This window comes from Alternaria alternata (assembly GCF_001642055.1).
Source record: "Alternaria alternata strain SRC1lrK2f unplaced genomic scaffold CC77scaffold_27, whole genome shotgun sequence".
Taxonomy (NCBI): domain Eukaryota; kingdom Fungi; phylum Ascomycota; class Dothideomycetes; order Pleosporales; family Pleosporaceae; genus Alternaria; species Alternaria alternata.
The window spans coordinates 298,126-311,454 of record NW_017306216.1 but is presented as its reverse complement, the minus strand read 5'-3'; the positions used below and the strand labels follow the sequence as shown (position 1 = coordinate 311,454).

Genomic DNA, 13,329 nt, shown 5'->3' with positions numbered 1-13,329 from the left:
TAGTGAGAGGATGCAGTCAAGCGTGAGCCCTGAATCGTTACATCACATTACAACAACAGCGGATGACAACAAGCATAGAACCTTGCAGCTTTATTTCAAAAAGCGTCGAACGAAGTACATAGCAAAAACAATTGAGTCTGGCCTTGTGTGAAACACATGCTCTGTTCGCTATCAATTCTCAACAGCCTGTTGCCGCCCAGGTGGATGATTCGTCTTCGAAACCAGGACATCCGTATCGTTATAATCAGCCAAATCACCAATCAGGACTTCGTCCTTTGTATGAGTTTCCAATTTCTGGATCAACTTCTCATCAAAGGCATTGAGAAGATCTTCAGGGAGTTTTGCCAAAGCTTGATCGAGATCGTCAATGATGTCTTGGACATCTTCAATGCCGACCGAAAAACGAATGAAAGCCTATCAAGAATGTATGGATCAGTTGGTGTCTTTACTGTAGCATATCAAGGAACAGAAACTTACGGGAGTGATTCCAGCTTCGCGTCTATCTTTCTCTGACATGATCACATGGGTCGAATTCCATGGATGGGTTGCCAGCGTTTTAGCATCGCCGACACTGTGTTGTATCAGCGCAGAACCTGGGATCCGACTATCTAGAACTTACTTGGTTTGATGCGAAACGACCTTGACGTAATTCATGAGCATTTTGCTCGCCACTTCACCACCCTTGGGCCCAAACGCCAGAACGCCACCAAAGCCGTTCTTCAGATATCGCTTTGCGTTCTCATGATAGATGTTGCCTTCCAAGCCTAAATAAGATGTAAGTCGATTGTCGTGCCGCGATTAGTCAAGAGTAGGACCATGGCTTACCAGGATAGTTCACCCAAGCAATTCTAGGATGCGCCTGCAAGAACCTTGCAACCTGCATCGTGTTTCTCGCATGTCTCTCGCACCTTATACTCAACGTTTCCATGCCTATCAACAACTGCTGCGCCGATGCTGGGGCCAGCATGGATCCCACTTCCATCAAAATATCGATTCGCATTGCCATGGCGAAACATATATTGCCAAAAGATTTCCAGTAGGAGAAACTCATCGGCCCATCTTTGTTTGAGAGGCGAGGAAAGCGATGAATGGCTTTGCCCCAGTCGAATGTACCGCAATCAATGATCACGCCTCCTAATGTGGTTCCATGACCGCCCATCCACTTGGTTGCGGAATGGACAATGATATTCGCACCGAAGTCGATTGGTCGACACCAAGTCCCGCATGCGCCAAAGGTGTTATCCACTACAAAGGGAACATTGTTCTCATGCGCAAGATCTCCCAAGTCCTGGAGGTCAGGAATGCTACATCGTGGGTTTCCAATGGTTTCGACGAAGATCATCTTCGTCTTGTCGTCGATGTACTGTTCGAACTCTTCTCTTATCTCGCGCTTCGCCCATTTGACTGTGATGCCGAGTCGTGGTAGCAACGTCTTGAATAGGCTGTAGGTTCCTCCATACAAGTTGATTGAAGCAATAATATTGTCGCCTGCTCCTGCAAGACAAATGATCGTGTTGAAGATTGCTGCTTGACCTGAGGATGTGGCGATGGCCGCTGTGCCACCTTCGAGAGCGGCTGCGCGCTTTTCGAAGACTGCAACTGTTGGCTGTGTGCTACATTTAGTGTCTGTTTCTGCTCTGAATCCATGTCGGCGCTTACGTTGGAGATTCGACTGTAGAAATATCCACCCTCTTCGGTTGAGCAAATTCTCTTAGCATGATTGCTATCAGTGAAAACGAAGGACTTGCATTCGTGTCAGTCTTTCGTATTTCACAAGAGACCAGAAACTTAAGCGCCATACATACCACGCTGTTATAAATGGGTACTGCCCGAGCATGGGTCTCCTTATCAGGCCGATGTCCTCCATGAATCTGAAGGGTATCGTATCTCAGGCCGTCGTCAAACTTATCAATCTTGTACGGCTGCAAAGGGTCATGGTTCTCTGGTAGCTGCGACAAAGTGATACCGTTTGGATCAGGTATTTTCTGGTTGTTGGTCGTACCGCTGGTTGTACCGTTGGTCGTTGAGCTGTCTGGACGGCTCGTTCCGTTCGTGGCAGCAACATTGTTCTCGTCTTCAACAAATGGTGCCATTTTTCATGTAGAAGCAAATGATAGTGAACAAAAAGTTCTTGACCAGATGCAAGTTATGCGATAGGTATCACAGTAGATGGTGTTGCTAAAGAATCCAAGACCAAACCAGACCCGGGGTTCTTCCTTATTCGGTAAAAGGGCTGGCTTTAGTCTACTTATGGTATCACTCCGAGCCAAGCACTGAGACTTCACAACAAGCACCTCTCAATCACGACTCGAATCGTGATCATACAACATAAACCTACGCCCTCATTTTAACAGAAGAATCGGCCAAGAATAATGCATTTCGCAACATACGCTGCAAGCCTTCAAGCCAGCATCAACCTTCACTTGCTTCAACATCACTTGAGTCATGTATTCGCATACTGTTGTTCTCTCACCATATTTGTCTACATTCTGAGAGGGTTCTTCAAAGGACCAAGGCAGAAGTTGATCGCAGGTATCCCTGTCGTAGGAGGCAATGATGTCAAAAGTATCCAACTCAACCGTGAGAGATTTCTAACGGAAGCGAAGGAAATGCTATTAGAAGGCTACAAGGAGGTACAAGTGATTTGATAGTCACCATTATGTCGCACCACATCCTAACATCAGTCTTAGACCGGTGGAGGTTTTTTCTATGTCCCGAGCCCACTTGGTGAACGACTCATGATTCCATCGAAATATCTCGAGGAGCTAAAGTCCGCACCAATTAATCACGTAGATTTCGTCGCTACGTTCATCGAAGTACGAGAATCTTTGCATTATCCCTTGCTATGATGCCTGAGACTAAATCTATCCGATAGATGTTTGAAGGCAGATACACCACCATGGGAAGCCGCTCAACTCTTCACCCACGGGTTGTTAAGGCGCAATTGAACCACCATCTCGCGGACGTCATGCCTGCCGTCCAACAGGAAATCTTTGAGTCAGTGAAGGATAACTTTCCTTTGTGTGACGGTAAGTGTACCCATCCGCTGTTTCAACGAACGCTCAAAAAATGACATATGCACCAGACTGGACGCCAATATCTGTCGTCTTAACTCTAACCCAAATCGTTGCGCGCGTCTCCTCTGCCATGTTCGGCGGAACTACACTTTCGCACAACAAGCCTTGGGTTGCCGCAAGCATCGCCTTCGCCATTGACGGCTTCATCGGGGCGCAGAAACTGAAAAAGTACCCCGTGTTTATGAAACCCCTAGTTGCACCTTTTATCCCAGAGCTTAGAAATATAGCCAAGCATTACAAAGCCGCTGAAGAGGCTGCAATACCTCTGATAGAGAGCAGGAGGAAGAGGCAAGACGAAGCGATGGATTTACTATATTGGATGGATGAACAAGCCAAGGGTGAAGAGAAGGATTTGAAGTTCCTTGCGGGAATACTGTTGAAAGTTTCCTTTGCAGCTATCCACACATCTGCTGCAGCTCCAGCACAACTGCTCTTCGATCTATGCGAAAGACCATACATTATCCACGAACTGCGCAAGGAAATCACCAGTGTAATGGACAAAGATGGAATGATATCAAAGGCAGGGTTCCTGAAAATGGTCAAGATGGATAGTTGGATGAAGGAAGCCCAACGCTTCAATCCGCTTCTGCTCATCACTTTTGAACGCGTAGTTCATAGGCCGTTTACACTGTCCTCGGGTCTCATCATTCCCGCACACACTACAATCGGCATCCCGACACAAGCTATCACCATGGACCCAGCTCTCTATCCTGATCCGGAGACATATGATCCATGGCGCTTCTCCAAGCTACGAGAAGAGAGTGTGGAAAACGAGGGCAAGGCACAATATGTAGCGTCGAATCCTGCGAGTATGAGCTTTGGATATGGAAGGCATGCGTGTCCTGGGAGATTCTTTGCAACGCAGGAGATCAAGGCGATCATGGCGCACATCATCATGAGCTACGATGTTAGATTTTCAGAGGGGCAGAAGAGGCCGGATAGTCTTTGTGTTGAGACGCAGTATTTGCCGAGTCCGGAGGCAACAGTAGAGTTTAGGAAAAGGTGAAAACAGATGATTAGTAGTAAGAAGTTATAGAACAGGGTTGGAGTTTAAGATGAAGAAAATAGAATTAATTAGATTCTAAGATTCCCTGTAAAAGGGATACTTGGATACCCCCTAGAGGAGATGCCTTGGCCTTTTGTACGTTTTCTGCTGAATTTGAAGATTTCTGGACCCTCGTTGGCTGCCTGCTATTAGGACGTTGAATTACCTTGGCCTATGTTCCTACTCTCTTGTGTATCTGGAAGCTATGTACCTGACCAAGGCGAATGCGCGACACGTTGCTACTAGATCGCTCCTCAAGACCACAATCTTTGCGTGTAGTCTTTGTATAGGCTGCATTCATGATGCTGCATTTTTCGCTATTGGTCCTTCTCATGTCATCCTTGCTAGTTTGATCCGCTTTCTTCACGCTTCGTACGGATGACCGTGATATAGATCAGCGCCATGAGCGAAGAGCGACTTGGAGACGTCGACCTACCCGTTTGACGGCCTCGAACCCAAATGTGTTCTGTCATTGGTCAATGCTTGGACAAGAGTCGTTTGAGGTCGGTAGAACGTACTAACGCCATGTCGATGGGTTAGATACCTGAAGTGTAGACTTGCATTAAGCTGCGTGAGGTAGAACAAGACTAGAATAGATTGCTGAACCGCTATTTTTTGATATGAAAGCCAAGTAGGGAAATCCCTATGGCAGCGCAGGGTCACAAAGAATGAGAAAGTAAACGCGAATATAGTACTAGAGAAAAGGTGAATGGCAAGAGGTAGAGAGGGCCCGCGCAAGATACAATCATGATGTACTGAGTATAATGAACACTGATTGTCTCAACGTTCGCTACTACGATGATCACACCACAGTTCGTTGAAGCTTGATCCGTCAAGCAACAAGTCCGCCACCGATGCTGTGCCTCCTACGCGCCAATCTCATCTCTCCATCTCGCCAGCATTCAGTCGCAGTAGTATCCAAAGCTGTGATACTGCTCGAACCCATTCCCATTCCAAAAGCAGTTCGCGCTATCAGTAGGAATTCGGAGCTTGCTGCCATCATTCGGCGACTGGTTGGCGCCCGTGTAAAGCGTAAGGTGACATCCCGCAGATGTTTGCAGGATCTGAATAGCGCCGCGGGGTCCTTGCAAGTTTGTCAGTAAATGTAGTCACACTTTTGGCGTTACGTCTCACCTGGAAAATTTCCCTTCACTGTTGCGGGGTTGAGGTCGTAGTTCTCCTCGAATCCTTGGCAGTTGACGTGGTCGAATGCGTTGAAGCGAATCCGGCCGTTTGCAGCTACAAGAGGGAGGAGAGAAAGGAGGGCGTAGAAGAGCTGCATTGTGCTTGTTGGTAGTAGCTTGGAGCGCGCGTATCTTGAAGGTGATAGTTGGCAGGAAGTAGAAGTGGATTGGGAAAATTTGATACAACTCGATGCGTGGTTTTTGTGAGGGAGAGAGACAGACTTTTATATCGGTGCTGTGTTTACGTGTACGTACCTCGGTAGCTACACCAGCATTCTGCCTACATTTCATAGTATGCATTAGCAATGCGACATCAGTTAACGTTTACCACATCTGGTAAAGCAAGGAGCTGGAAATATTGTACTACCCAAGAACCGATGTTAGGTCTTACTAGAAAGGCAACAAGACACCAATTACACGCGAATCTGACAAATTAAATATCAGCATGAGCATCTATCACTCATGCCCCGTGTTGTACAGGGCACACGGGAGGAAGCATGGTTTGTCCAGATGTAGTCCGCGGGTAAGCAATGCGGGATCAGTAAGCCGGCCCGCCCCACAAGACCTAACGCTATAGGACGTAGGATAGAACGCACAATGCAGTAGAAGAACCTCATGTGTTCTCGTATATGCAATGGGAAGGTCAGCCTCTAGCACGCTTTTTCTGGCGCACGAGTGGAGTTCGAGGGCCTTCCTTGAAGCGACGGCCTACTCTCACTCGATCACAAAAGCTTGTGCGCCTGGAACTGCTACAGCGTCTGCCTCGCCACCCGGTCTTCGAGCGATGATTGCGCTGTGACGCCTATGTAGTTCTGCTCTGGAATATGTCCTTCGCACCAAACTCCTTCCGCCCGTGAATATGTAACGTCCACGAGGCCGTCACCGTGAATTTCGCCCGACTGCGGCAGGTATTCGCTAGCTCGGCGGTGTTTCCTTTACTTCCACTGGCTGACTGAATGCGACTTCGCTCATGCCAACATATCCAGCTCCTGTCCTCCTTGAGCCGTTGCAAAGGTGAACTGGCTGAGCGGACACATGTGCGCGTCGAAGCAATCGGACCAATGGGGGAAGCCGAAGGGGTATTGCTATAGGTGCCGCGATGAGCCATGAAGAATGCTAGGCTCGTATTGCTACTGAGGTCAAGACTTCTGCCAACGCAAGGGTGCATCATGGCCCATTCGCATTCCATGGGCATCGTCCTGGCGCGAATCCCTATACACTGGGATACACTATCGCACCCGTTCCTCGAATTGTACAACCAGACTGCACCCAGAAACATTTTTCATCAGCCTGTCTTGTCTAATCGTCGTTGCTGAGACGCGTTGTAGGGCCGTTGGTATGTCGGTGGGGCGTGGGCGCGGTTCATGTGCGTTTCGAAAGGGGCGGGGTGGAGGACGATAGGATGCATAGCTATTCCAGTCAGATAAATGTCCCTATAGAGGCTCGAGGATCAGTATGAAGCGCGCCGCAGGTGTTGAAGCTTGGGGAATACTCACCTCAACGGGCCGAGAATACATGCAACATCTCGTGCCTGACCGACCACCGCTACTCACTCAATATCTGACATTGCCTTCATACGGAGAATCTGCTATTACCTCTGTGCATAGCAAAACGGTAGAAAGTACAATGGCGTGTGAAGCTCGCGCGGCTGTCCCGTGGTTCAACGCGTGGCGGGACGCGTCGCGCAATGCTGATGACGTCGGTACTAACGTGGGCGGTACTGCACTCGCGGGTTGCTGCTGGGCTGTTATCACCGGGCTAAGAGGAACGCAATAAACAGTGTCTGATATGCGGACGAGTCGAACCTGGCTGGATTGGTATTCTGGCAGCCTCTGGCTCGAAATCCCCAAAGCTTGATCCATCTGTAGGGGTGCGAGCATGCGGCTTGGCAGGGTCCACTGGCGCCTGCTCTTGCGCTGAACCCCCTCACAGCGCCACGAAAGCCAGCACAAGCCAGAGCCCGCCCGCACGCTCAGGACGCCGTAATGAACATCATTAGAAAGGGTGTATGTGGAATTCATGACGGTCCAACGTTTCAGAATTATCTCGCAAATTAATCTACGACCTCACTTGCACTTACAAGCTGCCAACAAGCTTCACCGTGGAACGTACCATCACGATTGTATCAAGATGTCACACAACCATGTCTCGCTTTGATAACCTGTATAGCCCGTACACCAACTAGCAGGCATCGAATTATCTTCGTCTTGTAAGTCTTGTCCCCATGTCTTTATTCCTTCAAATCTTGCTCGATGATATGAAGCTTGACAGCATCCATCGGCCGATGACTAGCAAAAAAATCATCATACAACAGATCGTATTCACTCAATTCATTCCCTTTCAAGTGCTTGAACCTTCGGAAGATGGACCCCAAGGTCACGTACATTTCACAAAGAGCAAGCCTATAGCAATCAGCTTTGTTCAGAAGGGATCAGTTGCAGCGAAAACTTACGGCATCCCAACACACATCCTGCTCCCCTTTCCAAACGGAACAAACGCCTTCCACATCTTTTGCTTGTCGCTGGTTAGCGCCCACCGCTCAGGAATAAACTCGTGTGCATGGGGAAAGTAGTCTTCGTTGCGATGCAGGACCCAAGAGGACATGGAAACAGTGAAGCCGGCGGAAATCATGTAGCCCTCAAAATTGGCGCCGCCTTGCGGGACGATGCGCGGGAGGCGGGAAATGACGCCGAAGGAGAGACGGAGGGATTCGTTCACGACGCCAGACAGATAGGGCAGGCGTTCCAAAACGCAAAGTTCCATCTTGGCGTCTGGATCTGGAAATGCGGTCTCTAGTTCTGCCGTGAGCTTTGCGTAGATCTCGGGATTCCTGATCACCTCGTATACTCCTGTCGTCAACCCATTGCCCGTTGTATCTGCTGCTGCTGCCAAGATACCGTAGGTTTCGTATTTGATCTGATCTGGAGTTGGTGGGACCCAGCCTTCTTCGGGGTTTGGCGTCAGCATTTCGTAGAAAATTGTTTTGCTAGTGTCTTTGCTGACTCGGCCGGAGTCGATATCGGCTTTGGTGACGAGGATTTGTTGTTTGGCTTGCTATAATCCCTGTCAGATGATGGATCTTCAGGAGAGATTCGGGGGGAGTGTGGCTTGAGGAAAAGACATACTTCTTGCAGGTCTAGGATGTGCGCAAGAGGCGGGCTCATTTTTCTCAACATCCATTGGGGAAGGCGGTTCATGATGCTCAGCTCCGGCCATTGCTGGAAAACCCATAATGCAGGGCCAATGCCTCTGACCAGCTCGAAGAAATGGGTGCCTAGATCCGGAGCATCGAGAAGAGCATAGGACTTGTTGAACATATACTGAGTGATTACATCAACCGACAAAGCGCGGCATCCATGATGGATATCCAGCATTTCCCCCGCCTTTGAATTCTTCGTTATCAGATCACATAGCTTGTCGGCCTTCTCTTTCACGATGTTCTGCAATTCCAGCACTGCCGCCCGTGAAAAGAATTTGTTCAGCGGTCCGCGACGGAGACGATGCAGCTCGTTAGGGCAGGAGGTGAAGGAAGCATATTCCATGCCGAATGCATCATAGTATCTTGGGTCCTTTGAGTATTTCGACCCTACATAGTATATCGCCTCGTAGTTCTCAGGGTTGCTCAAGGAAACTTCGTTGGGGGTGATGCGCACAATAGGACCGTACTTCTCGTGCAGGAGGCCGACCTGCTTGTAGAAGCGACTACCATCTTTGAAGCTATAGTAAGTCTGGTAGAGGAAGGTGAGAGCTGCGAGCTTGGGGCCTGGGATCTGCGCGAGGGGGTGGAAGAAGAGGCGGTAGACGACGATGTAAGCGACGAAGGAAGTGATGAGCCCTGCGGCGTAGATCCCTGTCTCAGGGCCGAGTCCAAGCTCCAACCCCACCATGGTGATGGACCTCGGGACACTATTTGATTGCTTGGGGGATCAGTGCCCGACGCGGTTCCACAGCGCTGGGTCAGCAAAGGCGTCTTGGTTGGTGTGTACATGAACAATGGGGGCACGAACACACCCTTTGTAGCTGCCATGTTGCATAAAGCGGCGGAATGACCGGGCGCGGCTTTTCAATCTCTAGGATGCAGCTAAGTCTTATCGCCATGTTGAACGCGGCTTACTCGACCAATCACCGTCAAGCTCGATCGACCACTACTCCGTGTTGAGGTCACAGCTCAGCCCACCACACGTACCAACGCATACTCCTCAGGTCGCCAGGCCGTTCGCGGCAACGACCTCTTTAACCTCGATTATCTTGATCATCAGCATTGATTCCGAAGTCCAGAAAACAGGAGTACAATTGCCTGAATTCATTATCATACCCTATATACATTTTGCGCTAGAGCCTCAAATGTTAGAAGTGTCAAAATATGGGGGGCCGCGCCGAGCCGTGCTACCGATTTTTGGACATGCCGAAGCAGGTTTCTCCACCATGGCGGGGTAGGCAAGGATAGATGCGGTAAGCTGGTCCGCTAGCTCAGCTGTCATGACATCTTCCGCACTCCCCGTCTTTAGCATTCCGGTGGATGTAACTCCACTGCAGCACGAGTAAATCTTTGGTATACGATCGAAGAACGCTGGAAATCGCGATACTGCGGTCCACCATCTCTGGAAACCTGCCGAGGATTTGTATATCCTTCTGATAAAGATATGAGCCTCAACGCCACAGAAGGGCCGTCTCCGACAGCAGAGAGTCCCCCAACGCCGCCCGCAAATACTACCCCGGCAACTGCCGTGGAAGGGATCCCTGCTGCGGCTGACGAAACTGCCGAGACGGTCTCAGTGGAAGCGACCATCTCTATCGTGAGTATTCATCTGTCAGAAGTGGTCAAGCTTACCAGTGATCAAGGACCCATTGGAAGAAGATACTGATACAGACTCCGCGTATGGAGACGATAAGTAAGGCTAAACACCTTGCGCAATGGACAAGACATTGATCATCGTAGTGGGAGCACTACGTCCTCGATCGCAAGCAGTATCCGGAAGTACCGTAGTTTGCATGGACGGACGTATCATAACTTCCACACGGAAAGTTCCTCGGAGTACTGGTGAGTCAGGTCTGCACTGGACAATACAAGCGGCTGAATCTTATCAGGGGCCCAAATGATGACAAGATGAATGAGCAGTTGGATATTGGGCATGCGCCTTCCCTTCTCCGGAATAATAAAATGGCTAACGAGCTCGAAGACATCATATGCTAACGCTCATGTTGGACGGGAAGCTCTTCCTTGCACCAATCGGTCCAACTCCACAGGTAAATTTGCGTCGTCAGACAATAGAGGCACGAAAGCTGATAAGTCATTCAGAAAGTATTGGACGTCGGAACAGGAACTGGGATTTGGGCTATGTATCTAGTGCGCTCCCCGCATCGATCAACAGCTACTGACAGTAATCAGTGACTTCGGAGACCAATTCCCATCAGCAGAGGTGATCGGTGTAGATATCTCCCCTACACAGCCGACTTTTACCCCTCCAAATGTCAAATTTGAGCTCGACGACGTTCAGCTTGAGTGGACCTACCAACCAAACAGTTTCGATTACATCCACGTGCGCTGCATGCTTGGCGCAATTCAAGACTGGGCACATCTCTACCGCGAGATCTACAAGTAGGTTTTGCCCTCAAAAGAACCACAAACTACGCCTGTGCTCACGGAAAGTGAATGTAGATGCACCAAGCCCGGGGGATATATCGAGCATCTCGAAATCTCAATCATGTTCAAATCTGAAGACGGTACGGTGACAGAAGACCACTTTATGGCGCAATGGTCCAAGATACTCCTTGGTGCTGCCGAGAAGATTGGCAAAACCTTTGCCATCTACGACTTCAACCGGGAGATGATCACGCAGGCAGGCTTCGTCGACGTTGTGGAGAAGAAGTTCAAGGTCCCTGTTGGCACATGGCCGAGAGATCCGAAGATGAAGGAGTTGGGCCAGTGGAATCTGCTCTTTTGTCTTGAGGGGCTGGAGAGCTGGAGTTTGTATCTCTTGAGTATGATTTTGAAGGTACGTGATGTCCGGAATCTTGGGAGGAAGATGTTATAATGGGACGGTTGACTAACGAGAAGCAGTGGTCGTACGAGGAAATCCAGGTGCATATTGCGACGATGCGCAACAACCTTTTGAATCGGAGGAATCACGCTTATTATGATATGCACGTTCTGTCCTTGTAGCTCTTCCTCTATGCTGCGGACCCGCTAACGTGGAGCAGTAATGTTGTCTATGGACGCAAACCGGGGGAGCCTTAAGATACAACTGACGATTGAAGGCAGATCGTTTTTTCATGAACAGTGGCGAGGTGTCGCGCAAAGTGAGCCAGTTGGTGTTTGGGTGTTTGGCGATTGTTGCGCGACTCCGATTCGTTTCCTAGCTACGTTATCGCTTGTGATCATTCAGCATTTTGTAGGCTAACAATGACAAAGACAAGTGGGCAACCTCCCTGCCCAAAGTGTGATCGCGTTGGAAATAGAAAATAGTATACGTGCTAGACGAGTAGCAGTCATATCGGCTCCAGCTTTTGGCACAACACAGCATGAGAGGAATTTGCTGCCCAGATAAGTGCGACCTCAAAACTAGCTACATCCCTTGCTGAAGATAACCCATCGACACACACGTGCAGTCTTTTCTGTAAGGACATCCTATAGGTACGATAAAGGTCTAGTTTACTACCATTAATATAATAGAATTGCGACTGTCTGCTTGTTCCTGATCCTAGCGGTTAACGACTGGTTACCCGAACCTTGTGAACAGGGGCGTAGCCAAACATGCATATTCATCGGCGCTACGCTGTTGAGTTTGACAAACGAGGTTTCGGAGACCTATAAATAATTTCAGATGGGTATGCGAGTGATGTAGTGTTTATTAAGTGTGAGGTGGCGCCACTGTGACTTGAAGACCTCACTACCTGTCCTTCGTTACGACCTCCCGCACATTCGAAAGAGGATATGGCGGTACTTCCTCCCAGAAAGATTACATTTCAGCGTATCGCAAGCCCAGATGCCTTCCAATCGCTTTTGCAAACCTTTGATGGGTTGCCAAATGATCCCGCATTCCTTTACCTCTCCAACACTTCTCACGACCTGATCATCTACGTTGCGCCAACGCGCGTCGTCAATTTGATCAACATCTCTTACTTAAGCAACGCGCTCTCAAGAAAAGAGAAGGAGGCATCTGCAATGAAAAGCTTCCTCGAGACCGGTACCGCATCCTTAGTATTCTTCGACGCGCGCAAGACAGCGAAGATTCTGTTCGAGGAATGCGACATCAGGCTATCCAACCCAGTTTGTTCAATCTACCGTGACATCAAGACATATGCTAAGATCTCTAGCCCTGTACGGAACGAGCACGCATTCATAAAGTACAGATGATAGAGCTCGCAGTGCGTGAGGGTGACTATGGTCGGGAATGGCTAGCGAGCCTTGACAAGTGTATCGCCCGGCACTCAGGTCTCGATGTTACTGCGCTTATGCCAGACGATTCGATTGGCGTCAACCAGTTCGACAGCAGAATCTTGCATCTACCAGTGTTGTGGAAGAGATACTATGACCAGTTACATGCAAGCCGTTACGGATTTGGCGGAGGGGGCTTTTGGGTAGCTAAAATCCGGACGGATACCCGACTGCGACTGGCCGTGTCATGTGGTGAAACCCACTATGGGTATAGCGCCGACGGTGCTAAAAGCGGTTGGTACAGGGAACGTGTAGAAGAGGAGACTGATGCCTGGAACGATGATCTTATGGACGACATACGCCATGGCGGCGAGATACTGGGCGACGATCATTGGGCAAAGTTTAATCTGTTGTGAGATTAGCCGTATACAGGATAATATGGCAGGATAGAGCTGGATTCAGTCGTCAGAGAACCTCGATCTACTGTCTACAAACTTACAGGGCTCTTCGAACATCGACAGAAATCACGCGGAACAACGCCGAGGAGACATTGGAGGTAGCCCAGGGGAAAACCAGTGCGAGAGTCCTGCTCCGTATGTGCAAGCAAGATAACAGTGCTCAAGGATCTATTTGAATGGTTTGAAG

At 49.3% G+C, this 13,329-nt stretch overlaps 7 protein-coding genes across 7 annotated transcripts; 3 read left to right on the top strand and 4 right to left on the bottom strand.

Annotated features, from left to right (window-relative positions):
• Window positions 1-163: 163 nt before the first annotated feature.
• Window positions 164-2,127, bottom strand: CC77DRAFT_1080488 (O-acetylhomoserine ami). Its single transcript, XM_018529320.1, has 6 exons — window positions 1,806-2,127; window positions 1,660-1,743; window positions 826-1,606; window positions 620-764; window positions 478-571; window positions 164-414 (listed from the first exon to the last, which is right to left on the bottom strand). The coding sequence occupies exons 1-6, from the start codon at window positions 2,091-2,093 to the stop codon at window positions 172-174; spliced, it is 1,635 nt and encodes a 544-aa protein (XP_018380611.1). The 5' UTR covers window positions 2,094-2,127; the 3' UTR covers window positions 164-171.
• Window positions 2,128-2,372: 245 nt separating this feature from the next.
• On the top strand, window positions 2,373-4,101 carry CC77DRAFT_1080477 (cytochrome P450; the record flags this gene model as incomplete). Its single annotated transcript, XM_018529319.1, has 4 exons — window positions 2,373-2,633; window positions 2,691-2,816; window positions 2,876-3,029; window positions 3,086-4,101. 4 exons carry the CDS (start codon window positions 2,373-2,375, stop codon window positions 4,081-4,083), a joined length of 1,539 nt encoding a protein of 512 aa, XP_018380610.1. The 3' UTR covers window positions 4,084-4,101.
• Window positions 4,102-5,024: 923 nt separating this feature from the next.
• On the bottom strand, window positions 5,025-5,404 carry CC77DRAFT_1013456 (hypothetical protein; the record flags this gene model as incomplete). Its single annotated transcript, XM_018523838.1, has 2 exons — window positions 5,025-5,206; window positions 5,257-5,404. The coding sequence occupies 2 exons, from the start codon at window positions 5,402-5,404 to the stop codon at window positions 5,025-5,027; spliced, it is 330 nt and encodes a 109-aa protein (XP_018380609.1).
• Window positions 5,405-6,015: 611 nt separating this feature from the next.
• On the bottom strand, window positions 6,016-6,852 carry CC77DRAFT_483417 (hypothetical protein). The gene is made up of 2 exons (XM_018531853.1): window positions 6,803-6,852; window positions 6,016-6,739 (listed from the first exon to the last, which is right to left on the bottom strand). The coding sequence occupies exon 2, from the start codon at window positions 6,583-6,585 to the stop codon at window positions 6,109-6,111; it is 477 nt and encodes a 158-aa protein (XP_018380608.1). The 5' UTR covers window positions 6,586-6,739; window positions 6,803-6,852; the 3' UTR covers window positions 6,016-6,108.
• Window positions 6,853-7,352: 500 nt separating this feature from the next.
• CC77DRAFT_1025239 (cytochrome P450 monooxygenase-like protein) lies at window positions 7,353-9,613 on the bottom strand. The gene is made up of 3 exons (XM_018526035.1): window positions 8,432-9,613; window positions 7,759-8,360; window positions 7,353-7,708 (listed from the first exon to the last, which is right to left on the bottom strand). The coding sequence occupies exons 1-3, from the start codon at window positions 9,191-9,193 to the stop codon at window positions 7,537-7,539; spliced, it is 1,536 nt and encodes a 511-aa protein (XP_018380607.1). The 5' UTR covers window positions 9,194-9,613; the 3' UTR covers window positions 7,353-7,536.
• A 643-nt stretch (window positions 9,614-10,256) lies between these two features.
• Window positions 10,257-11,964, top strand: CC77DRAFT_1025237 (S-adenosyl-L-methionine-dependent methyltransferase). The gene is made up of 7 exons (XM_018526034.1): window positions 10,257-10,436; window positions 10,487-10,553; window positions 10,606-10,646; window positions 10,696-10,905; window positions 10,966-11,302; window positions 11,368-11,450; window positions 11,508-11,964. Exons 1-7 carry the CDS (start codon window positions 10,414-10,416, stop codon window positions 11,542-11,544), a joined length of 798 nt encoding a protein of 265 aa, XP_018380606.1. The 5' UTR covers window positions 10,257-10,413; the 3' UTR covers window positions 11,545-11,964.
• A 276-nt stretch (window positions 11,965-12,240) lies between these two features.
• On the top strand, window positions 12,241-13,100 carry CC77DRAFT_1066411 (hypothetical protein; the record flags this gene model as incomplete). Its single annotated transcript, XM_018528898.1, has 2 exons — window positions 12,241-12,576; window positions 12,624-13,100. The coding sequence occupies 2 exons, from the start codon at window positions 12,241-12,243 to the stop codon at window positions 13,098-13,100; spliced, it is 813 nt and encodes a 270-aa protein (XP_018380605.1).
• Between the last annotated feature and the right edge of the window lie 229 nt (window positions 13,101-13,329).

Excerpts from the sequence above, each read along its gene's own strand:
- CC77DRAFT_1080488 (XM_018529320.1), bottom strand. The coding sequence starts at position 2,093 with ATGGCACCATTTGTTGAAGACGAGAACAATGTTGCTGCCACGAACGGA. Across the intron at positions 1,607-1,659 it reads TCTACAGTCGAATCTCCAAC|CCAACAGTTGCAGTCTTCGA; the intron begins GTAAGCGCCGAC and ends TGTAGCACACAG. Across the intron at positions 415-477 it reads GCGAAGCTGGAATCACTCCC|GCTTTCATTCGTTTTTCGGT; the intron begins GTAAGTTTCTGT and ends CATTCTTGATAG.
- CC77DRAFT_483417 (XM_018531853.1), bottom strand. The coding sequence starts at position 6,585 with ATGTTTCTGGGTGCAGTCTGGTTGTACAATTCGAGGAACGGGTGCGAT.
- CC77DRAFT_1025239 (XM_018526035.1), bottom strand. The coding sequence starts at position 9,193 with ATGGTGGGGTTGGAGCTTGGACTCGGCCCTGAGACAGGGATCTACGCC. Across the intron at positions 8,361-8,431 it reads ACATCCTAGACCTGCAAGAA|CAAGCCAAACAACAAATCCT; the intron begins GTATGTCTTTTC and ends CAGGGATTATAG. Across the intron at positions 7,709-7,758 it reads AGGATGTGTGTTGGGATGCC|GCTTGCTCTTTGTGAAATGT; the intron begins GTAAGTTTTCGC and ends TGATTGCTATAG.
- CC77DRAFT_1025237 (XM_018526034.1), top strand. The coding sequence starts at position 10,414 with ATGAATGAGCAGTTGGATATTGG. Across the intron at positions 10,437-10,486 it reads AATGAGCAGTTGGATATTGG|ACATCATATGCTAACGCTCA; the intron begins GCATGCGCCTTC and ends ACGAGCTCGAAG. Across the intron at positions 11,451-11,507 it reads AATCACGCTTATTATGATAT|TAATGTTGTCTATGGACGCA; the intron begins GCACGTTCTGTC and ends AACGTGGAGCAG.